At 43.3% G+C, this 10,738-nt stretch overlaps 1 protein-coding gene across 2 annotated transcripts; it reads left to right on the top strand.

The window, feature by feature from the left end:
- Positions 1–733: 733 nt before the first annotated feature.
- On the top strand, positions 734–10,471 carry LOC139558851 (Parkinson disease protein 7 homolog). 2 transcript variants are annotated; one of them, XM_071374372.1, is made up of 6 exons: positions 734–938; positions 1,565–1,666; positions 1,866–1,925; positions 2,411–2,480; positions 5,268–5,354; positions 9,978–10,471. In XM_071374372.1, exons 1-6 carry the CDS (start codon positions 849–851, stop codon positions 10,136–10,138), a joined length of 570 nt encoding a protein of 189 aa, XP_071230473.1. In that variant the 5' UTR covers positions 734–848; the 3' UTR covers positions 10,139–10,471. The 2 variants fall into 2 exon arrangements, with proteins under 2 accessions (XP_071230473.1, XP_071230465.1); XM_071374364.1 differs by lacking the exons at positions 734–938; positions 1,565–1,666; positions 1,866–1,925; positions 2,411–2,480; positions 5,268–5,354 and adding exons at positions 5,406–6,968; positions 7,101–7,229 and having other exon boundaries at positions 9,978–10,111.
- The last annotated feature ends 267 nt before the right edge of the window (positions 10,472–10,738 follow it).

Raw genomic sequence — 10,738 nt, 5'->3', positions numbered from 1 at the left:
AGGCACGCAACAACAAAAAAATCCGCCAGCACCCCCTACACTTTGCCTAATCTGCTGTTTCACTGGGATCTTGTTCTTCGCACAAATGTGAAAGTGAATCTCTGCGGCAGAATGCACAGTGGCACATTAAACTGGGAAGAGTGTCTGCACACTAAAGCCCCAGACATTAAATCTGGGATTTACACTGGAATATAATTCCCTGAGGTGCCTTAAGAGATGTCTTCTTCAATTGAGAGGGATTTGATGCAGAAGTTCTTAGACAGAGCTTCAAGTATTTAGTTACCTTCATTTCCTCATTTCAGAAAATCTTGGAATTGAGAAAATCACATATTAGTTTGAACTAGTTTTCTTTCAGATCTTTTAACCACTGTATAATAAACATTACGGTTTTAAATAATGTATTGAATAATATAAACCTCAATCGCACTTATGTTGGGGCAAACAAATGCTCGAAATTTAAGGCTTGTTTTATAAACACCTATATTTACAGTCGTTTTATTGACAATATATGGGTGAATGCCTCCCCCTGGTGGATGTACTTGAACATACCAGTGCAGATATGTTGCATTTTAAAGTGAATTATGTTGCAACATATCTAAATGAAAATGTATTATCGTACACTCCGCATAATAAATTACGTAGGACTACAAATATGCCACGGTGTATAGAAATGGTTTAATAAATTATGTGATATTCTTTGATAAATTTAACCAAGCGTATTGTTTGTCACCTCAGCGAATCCGTAGCTGTAACGTACGTGTAACTATGTGTGTTCCTGTCAAGATAAAAGTCCTCTCACAAACAGTTGCTTTCCTGTTGCTGACAGTCACACACCCACTCTCTCAAGAATGGCAGGGAAAAAGGCATTAGTAATCCTCTCTAAAGGTGCAGAAGAGATGGAAACAGTTATACCTGTGGACGTAATGCGTAGAGCTGGGGTTAGTAAACTTATCGAGCTAGTTAAATTGGTTGCGCACACCAAACACTGATATAGTTAATTTGAGGTTGTGCTAACGTTAGCTGGCTGGCTCAATTTAGCTTGCTAAAAGCTGCATTTTAGCTAGCTAGTATTTTAGCAGATATTTTATTTACCTAGCCACAGTCAAGTTGAAGCTGCAGTCCAAGTTCGACACATGCTTGCAGATCTCTTTTTTGTTGCACTAACGTTAACTAGCAAGGTCGGTAACGTTAGCTACAACACAGCTATAACAAGTCTAGCAAGCTAACTTTATGTTGTACTTAACTATTATTATCTACCTTAGCTGGCCAAATATAACAGACATGATGAACAACGGCAGTTGTATCCATGGTTAGTTAGCTAATGTGTTGTCATGGTGTTAGCTAGCTAGCTAGTGTGTTGGCACATTCAAAACATGTAAGGTGAGTAAAAGGCCACTGCAAATGTCAAAGGTGACTGCACTGTAACTACTGTAGGATAGGAGGCTGAGTTTTTCAACTGAGAAGTCCCATACTCCTTTGATTATTGGGAATTTATGATTAAGGGGCAATGTCTGCTGAAGGTTATTGATGTATTTGTGCTTTTGTTTGTGTCCACATCCTGCAGATTGCTGTGATGTTGGCAGGGTTGACAGGCAAAGAGCCTGTGCAGTGCAGTAGAGATGTCTACCTTGTTCCTGATGCCAGCCTGGAGGATGCCCGCAAGCAGGTCAGGTCCTGCCTCCACACCCTGCAGTCATATTAGTCCACACAGCATTCTGTTCTCTGACTGCATAACGTTTACAATGCATTCTGAATCAAATGTTTTCCCACATTAAAACTTTATTTATTGATTAATGTACAAGGTTGATGCATCGGAAATTGGTACTATAAATGTGTTATCCGTGACCTTGTATCTTTTGATGCAGGGTCCGTATGATGTGGTTTTTCTGCCAGGGGGAGCTCTCGGTGCCCAACACCTGTCAGAGGTAGGGATGCAGTTAATGTTTGGCATTCATTGCAAAAACTTTTAGCTGCAGAATAATCTCTCCTGTGTGTCCCTGACATTGGCAATATAATGTTGCAGGTAGATACTGTAACATTTGTCTCTTGTTAATGTTTTGGTTGAAAAACAATAAATATATTTTTATGAACTATATTTTTCCTACATTTCAAATATAATTTCATTGGTATGCTCGAGATTATTCTTGTTTATAAAAACAAGCAAATATACAGTGACTATATGATGCTTAATTAATTGTATGGTTTTAGCCCTTACAACTACAAGCTCTGAAAGTTGTTCAACAATAACTTTAAATTGTTTTTCAGTCATGCTGGAAACATTGACTCATCTATTGCCCTCAATATTTATCAGACTGTCCATTTACTGAAAAGTCAGTGTTATAACACACATTCTGTATGAGAGTGTAGAGTGACTCAACTCTCTGTATGTGGCCTCCATGTTGTCTTGTAGTCACCTGCTGTGAAAGAGGTGTTGAAGGACCAGGAGGACAGGAAAGGGCTGATCGCTGCCATCTGTGCAGGTACTGTTCCTTCTGTGAGAATGTACAAATCCACCTCTAGATTATGGCTCACACACTCCAGGATGTATCTGTGTCAATGACCACAGCTGGGTCAAGATCTTGAGCTAAATATGTAACCGGTGATTTCTGTCAGACAGGGCGTGTAGTATAAGGCTGTCACCTTTCCATTATTAGTAAGCAGGAAACCAATACACAATGAGATTATGATAGAACGAGATATTAGTGCCACTGACAAAGCCCACTACCTCGGAGATTTTCTGCCTACCTGTGCTGATGAAGGGCACTGAAAGGATGTTGTGAATGAGGACAAGGGACCCATGTGTCAGAGCAGAGTAAAGGGTATCCTAGAAAACATCTGTTCCCACAGGAATATACACTGCTCAAAAAAATAAAGGGAACACTTAAACAACACAATGTAACTCCAAGTCAATCACACTTCTGTGAAATCAAACTGTCCACTTAGGAAGCAACACTGATTGACAATAAATTTCACATGCTGTTGTGCAGATGGAATAGACAAAAGGTGGAAATTATAGGCAATTAGCAAGACACCCCCAATAAAGGAGTGGTTCTGCAGGTGGTGACCACAGATCACTTCTCAGTTCCTATGCTTCCTGGCTGATGTTTTGGTCACTTTTGAATGCTGGCGGGGCTTTCACTCTAGTGGTAGCATGAGACGGAGTCTACAACCCACACAAGTGGCTCAGGTAGTGCAGCTCATCCAGGATGGCACATCAATGCGAGCTGTGACAAGAAGGTTTGCTGTGTCTGTCAGAGTAGTGTCCAGAGCATGGAGGCGCTACCAGGAGACAGGCCAGTACATCAGGAGACGTGGAGGAGGCCGTAGGAGGGCAACAGCCCAGCAGCAGGACCGCTACCTCCGCCTTTGTGCAAGGAGGAGCACTACCAGAGCCCTGCAAATGACCTCCAGCAGGCCACAAATGTGCATGTGTCTGCTCAAACGGTCAGAAACAGACTCCATGAGGGTGGTATGAGGGCCCGACGTCCACAGGTGGGGGTTGTGCTTACAGCCCAACACCGTGCAGGACGTTTGGCATTTGCCAGAGAACATCAAGATTGGCAAATTCGCCACTGGCGCCCTGTGCTCTTCACAGATGAAAGCAGGTTCACACTGAGCACATGTGACAGACGTGACAGAGTCTGGAGACGCCGTGGAGAACGTTCTGCTGCCTGCAACATCCTCCAGCATGACCTGTTTGGCGGTGGGTCAGTCATGGTGTGGGGTGGCATTTCTTTGTGGGGCCGCACAGCCCTCCTTGTGCTCGCCAGAGGTAGCCTGACTGCCATTAGGTACCGAGATGAGATCCTCAGACCCCTTGTGAGACCATATGCTGACACATGCACATTTGTGGCCTGCTGGAGGTCATTTTGCAGGGTTCTGGCAGTGCTCCTCCTTGCACAAAGGCGGAGGTAGCGGTCCTGCTGCTGGGTTGTTGCCCTCCTACGGCCTCCTCCACGTCTCCTGATGTACTGGCCTGTCTCCTGGTAGCGCCTCCATGCTCTGGACACTACGCTGACAGACACAGCAAACCTTCTTGCCACAGCTCGCATTGATGTGCCATCCTGGATGAGCTGCACTACCTGAGCCACTTGTGTGGGTTGTAGACTCCGTCTCATGCTACCACTAGAGTGAGAGCACCGCCAGCATTCAGAAGTGACCAAAACACCAGCCAGGAAGCATAGGAACTGAGAAGTGGTCTGTGGTCACCACCTGCAGAACCACTCCTTTATTGTCTTGCTAATTGCCTATCATTTCCACCTGTTGTCTATTCCATTTGCACAACTGCATGTGAAATGTATTGTCAATCAGTGTTGCTTCCTAAGTGGACAGTTTGATTTCACAGAAGTGTGATTGACTTGGAGTTACATTGTGTTGTTTAAGTGTTCCCTTTATTTTTTTGAGCAGTGTATAATGAACCTGCCAAATGGATGACCAGCAGCAGCGTCACATTGTGCTCTGCTTAAGTGAAAATAATGCTTTCTATTTCTAATGTGAAAGGAGGTGTGAAGTGCTTGACTCAATTACTCCATGTATAGGAGGTAATGTCATAGACCCTCGGGTCTCCCATTTCGTACTCCTCTTTCTAAACAAAATCAGTGTTGTGGAAGACCATAAGTTTGTGCATAATAATGATCATCGTCATCTGAGAGAGGGATGCACTGCCTCCTGCTGTCCCAGCCCTGGCCAGGCACTCTCTCTGGAGACGGCCGTTTGTCCAGCCTGGTGTCCTCAGGACGGAGTGGAGGCAGGCATGTAACGGGAGGAGCTGGGCTCTACTTAACTGGCAGGCACTCGCTCTGCCTGCCAGAGAGGAGTCTAATCTTTAGACTGCATGGGAAGGCAGCCAAGGACCATGATCAATAGCTTTCTATTTATTAAGTCTGAGGATGAGCTTACTGCAGTGCTAGGACATTGCCAATGTTAATGCAGCAGACACAAATTCCATTATTTTTAGTCTGTTTCCCCCCTTCCTCTAAATATGGTGTGCAGAGGTGGATTGAAACCGTATACGCTATGTGGTTAATTTTAGGTCCTATTTTATGGTAGTGTGATGTCTACTAATGAGTCTGGCTTTTAGTTGTGATGTCACCTCAATGTAACATGCTAACAAAAGTTAAGGTGTATTGATTGTGACACCTCTGGGTTTTTGAGAAGGAATAATTTGACACCTTTTGTTGTCCAGTGAGTGCCATGTCTGTTTTGAACAGTTTGAAATGAATACAGAGAAAGATATTGGTGTAACTCCTGTTCCCCCCTCACCTCAGGTCCCACGGCGCTCCTGGCACACGGTATTGCCTACGGCAGCACAGTCACCACCCACCCTGGTGCCAAGGACAAGATGATGACTGGTGGTAAAGCTACACAAACAGCCTGGCTGCCACAGGGCTAAGGTTCAGGTTAGGGTTGCAAAGGGCCAGAAACTTTCTGGGAAATTTCTGGAGATTTTCCATGGGAAGTTAAGCTTAGGAATATGGGGAATTTTGCTTAAATTCATTTAAAAAAGTTAGCTTATGACAGTGAACCTTGTGTATCCCACAAAAAAGGCAATTCTAGGTCTTGTGGCATATTTTGGTTAAACTATCCCCAATTCGATGGAATTGCAACCCTCTGCATGTGCAGTGCACTCTTCCGTCACATGTGCAGTGCACTCTTCCGTCACATGTGCAGTGCACTCTTCCGTCACATGTGCAGTGCACTCTTCCGTCACATGTGCAGTGCACTCTTCCGTCACATGTGCAGTGCACACTAATGAGATGCTATTGAGCCCACACAACTACCCTGTCTGAGCCAAGGACTACATGCTTTCTGGTAAGTTTTGATTACAATACTGGGTGGGGTGAAAATATTTTATGACATTATTTTTTGTTAACTAGTAAATAGTAGCCTACAGCAAAGTGTTTTAAATCCTTTTGAACTTGTTAACAATTCCTGCTAGTTAGTTTTTGCTACCATGTGGGTTTTAGCTTGCAATTCACCTGTTTCCTTTTAAAACATTTATCTTACAAAGCAGTTGTTTAATCTAACTGCTTAAATATTTATCTGTACATGGAATTGTATGTTTTTTTACTAATTTCTTTCCTAATCTTTACAGGAAAATTCCACGGGCACTATCTGATGTGTGGAGACATTTCACTGCAGCTAATGTAGAAGGAAAATCTGTGTACATTTTGCAAATACTGTGCCAAATTATATGTGAAGAATGCAACAAAGATGCAGAATCATCTGGCTAAGGTTATAAAATTCCCTCCGTGCTCACAACAAGCAACCTCTGACAAAAGTCCCTCTACTTCTAGTCGAGGTGAAAATGATGAGTCCGACACCTTATCGATAGCAACAGCTCATGGTCCTAGTGGAATCAGATGTTTTTTTGACTCAATGGAAAAACGTAGTCAGAGAAATGCTGATGAATGTCTTGCTCGAGCTGTGCATACAACTGGTTCACCTCTGATGCTCACAGGCAATGTGTATTGGAAGAGATTTCTGAATGTTCTTCACCCAGCATACACCCCATACACCCCAACCAGACATGCTTTATCTACTCATTTGCTGGATGCAGAGTTCAACAGAGTTCAAGTGGAGGTCAAGCAAATCATAGAGAAAGCAGACTGTATTGCAATCATCTCTGATGGGTGGTCGAATGTTCATGGGCAAGGAATAATTAACTACATCATCTCCACCCCTCAACCAGTATTCTATAAGCGCACAAACACAAGGGACAACAGACACACCATTCTCTACATTGCAGATGAGCTGAAGGCAGTCATCAATGACCTTGGACCACAGAAGGTATTTGCACTGGTGACAGACAATGCTGCGAGCATGAAGGCTGCTTGGTTTAAAGTGGAAGAGTTCTACCCTCACATCACACCCATTGGCTGTGCTGCTCATGCATTGAATCTGCTCCTCAAGGACATGGCACTGAAAACAATGGATACACTCTACAAGAGGGCCAAGGAAATGGTTAGGTATGTGAAGGGTCATTAAGTTATAGCAACAATCTACCTCACCAAGCAAAGTGAGAAGAATAAGAGCACCACATTGAAGCTGCCCAGCAACACCTGTTTTGGTGTTGATGTCATCATGTTTGACTACTGCAGGGGAAGGAGTCTCCCCAAGAAATGGCCATATCAGTCTGCCGATATGGACAGCCCCATCAAGAGGATCCTCCTGGAAGATGTATTTTGCGAGAGTGCAGTGGCGTGCCTGGGGCCTGGGCCTTCAGTGAGGTACTACACAGTCCCACCCGAATTAATCCACCTCTTATTACCATCATTATGATGCCATGGCTCTAGACACTATAAATTTAGACAGAAACGCAGTATAACCAGGCGTTGCGTCACCTTGAAATTGACAAATTGACATTTTTGGGTAAACAGTGTTTACCCAAAAACATGACACAATCAATGAGTCTTTTCAATATTTCCCTTCACCTTTTCATTGTGCAGCTCCGTTGCCCTGCACGCTTGTTAGTTGAGCTGTAGATCCATTCCGGTGTCCCCAAAAGTTTTCAAAAGCACAATTGCTTGTAAGTGCCCAGCCGTACTTTGGTGTCTCGTTGCTGCCTTGGTTAGACAACTCAAGTGTGCAAAGCCAGTGTGGCTCCAAACACCAAATCGATCACTTGCAAATAATAGGCATTCCCAGCAGTACAGTTTGCAGTGCTTCTCGGAGCCTGTGAGCCATTGACAGCGCTCGTAGTTGAAACTTTGAAAGTGGCTTTCCCGCCTGTGACAGGCTTTGTGGCGTCGGGCGACCTCTCCTTACAATGTCTAACTTTTCTTGAAAAGTTCGTCTTGAGAATGGCGTTATAATTATATCCTCGACCAAATCGATATCTTCTCCTCCTTCCGCCATTGTGGGTTGAAAAAACAGCTTAGTAGTACGCGAATTAATTCGTTTATCAAATTCAGTTTCCTAGATCTGCATAGACCTGCCCATAGGACCTGCCTCTCAATATTGGTAATCCAATCAAAAGACGTGCACGCACTACGCCTGCTAGCTGGCTCCTGTGTAACACTGGAGCCAGCTAGCAGGCGTACAATAGCCAACTCTAAAGCTGATTGGTTGACACTAAATTTTAATTTCCATTCACTATAAGCTACAAGCGCCCGCACTGTTGATTCTGAAGGCCTGAGGGCAGATTTTAGACCCCTGGCAACACATGATGGCTGAATATGATTGGATAAAAGATCTAACATAAAGACCAGCCCTCCAAATCTCAACCTGGGGCTGGAAGCAGTGCAACCAAGAGGAAAGCTATGAAATGAAGAGTATAACTCTTACTCTGGGGAATAATTTAATACATATTTGTGGGAAAATATATTTAAAAAAAATATATTCTGATGATGTTTAGGCCAGCAGAGAAGGCCTTGCAGGCCCTGACGGCCCACCACTGCGAGAGTGGTAAGCCTGAAACTCCTGAAACCTATAGCAGTAGCCATTGCATGGATTGAGGGAGACAATGCCATCCTGTCTGATGTTCAGACTCTGCTTGCAGATGTAAGAGGAGAAATCCGTACTGCCCGGCCCACTTCACTGTTGCTCCAAGCAGAGGAAACTGCAGTTCTGAAATACATCAAGAAGCGTGAAGACTTCTGCCTGAAGCCCATACATGCCACAGCATACATGTTGGACCCCAAGTATGCTGGCAAGAGCATCCTGTCTGGTGCAAAGATCAACAAGGCCTATGTTATCACTACTGTGCCTCGCCACCTTGGCCTGGATGAGGGCAAGGTTCTTGGCAGTCTGGCGAAGTACACTTCCAAGCAAGGGCTTTGGGATGGAGATGCTTTATGGCAGTCGTGCCAACATATCTCAGCCACCTGGTGGAAGGGACTTTGTGGAACTGAGGCTCTTTCCCCTGTTGCCTCCATCCTCCAAAACCCACGAACATCAGCTGCCTCAGAGCACAACTGGTCCTTGTTTGGGAACACACACACCAAAGCACACAACAGGCTGACCAATACAAGGGTTGAAAAATTGGTGGCCATCTGGGTAAATCTGAAGCTTTTTGAGCTTGACAACAAGCCATCCTCAACAAGGTTGGAAAGTGACTGTGAAGATGAGGTCTCAGATTCTGATGTTCAAGAGGTGGACATTGAGGAGGTCCAGGGAGAATACATGGAAGCCTGAGAGGAAGACAACCAAAGCTTTCGTTTCTAGATTATCATTATACAGATGTATGTTGAAAACATATTTGGGAGATGCGATAGATCATTGGGGATCATTCAATATTCCCTTTCTTTTGTTCTGTGAAATCATCCCATGTGAAGAGTCAACTCATTTAATTAAAGTTACATTTGTAACTATTTTTATTTTTTTCCATTTCTGTTGGAAATATTTAATAATTTGCAATTGTCTACTTAGAAACAAACCTTTTACCTTATGTCTCCATATGATATGGTAAATATATCCAATGCAAAAAACCATCTACATTTAAATGGTATTAATTTTAAATGGCATATTCCCACAGAAAGTTTCCACCTCTGAATATTCCCCAAAATGTGAAACCCTAAGTTCAGGTTGATTAATCTCTGCACTCTATAGCTAGTTCATAGCCACTGTGGTACTTGTTTGTTAGTTGGTGGTTACACAACATACATGCACATGTAGGAAATCTTCCTGTATGATGACTCCGCAGGCTGTGTGGCAGGAAATGCAGCACAATGAGAAGATCCCAAGTACTACTGAACAGTGGTGACAAATCCTTTGTGTCCAGCAGAGGGTGCTGTAACAAGTTTCTTTATGATAGTCATCAATACAAGTTCATTATGCACCAGCATTTGATCAGATTCAATCAGTAAACACCAACATAAATACTTCAAAGAAAGACTGCATATACACAAGTTAAATTACGTAATAAATGCAAGAAGGTTAAACCAATGAATAAGTAGTGGTACTAAATAATCCCCATTTGCAGAGTATTATACAATGGTGTTTCTCTCTCTTCACCACTGTTCCTCTCCACTCCCTAGGCCACTACAAGTATTCTGAGGCTCGAGTCCAGAAGGATGGCCATCTGATTACCAGCCGCGGGCCAGGAACCAGCTTTGAGTTTGCCCTGGCCATTGTAGAGGAGCTCATGGGGGCTGAGGTTGCTGCTACTGTCAAAGCACCCCTGGTTCTGAAAGACTGAGTGGTGTTGAGCCTTTCAAACTAAAGCACTGTCAACTAAACCCTAAGTACTCCACACTGTTCATCATGGTACAAATGCCAATCATTGTGAACAAAGAATAATTATTGACAGGATAATGTGCAATAGTAAGAAGATGCATTTTTATTATTCTCTTCTATCCTTCCCTGGGACATGTTGCCCCTGCACTTTAAGCATCAGTGATTTGGGATTGTTATTGCTTTTTATAGGAAAATCACCAATGTTAAATTGTATTGATTTAAATATCAAATATATTGCTGTCTTCACTGTCCAAAAGCATTGATGTAGCTTCATCATTAAAGTCAACTGAGCCCCCTTCAGACTCTTGGTACAGTGACGGTATGTGTATATTTATAACAATGACACTGGAGGTAATATGAGAGTATGCATTCGACACGACAGTCAGAAATAACAAGAGCAGTAGTTACTGCCCTTCGCTTTCGTTAGAATTATCATCAACAATGAAGCCGCAGCATGAAATCAAAGTTATATTTGTGTTTCATCACACAAATAAATGGCTACCGATCAGGTTATGGCTGAAGAATCTTACTGAATCGACAATTCAAAAATTGAATTGGTACA

Source organism: Salvelinus alpinus, chromosome 2 (genome assembly GCF_045679555.1).
Source record: "Salvelinus alpinus chromosome 2, SLU_Salpinus.1, whole genome shotgun sequence".
In the NCBI taxonomy this organism is placed as follows: Eukaryota; Metazoa; Chordata; class Actinopteri; order Salmoniformes; family Salmonidae; genus Salvelinus; species Salvelinus alpinus.
The sequence above is the reverse complement of the archived record's forward strand: the minus strand, read 5'-3'. Positions and strand labels throughout refer to the sequence as shown.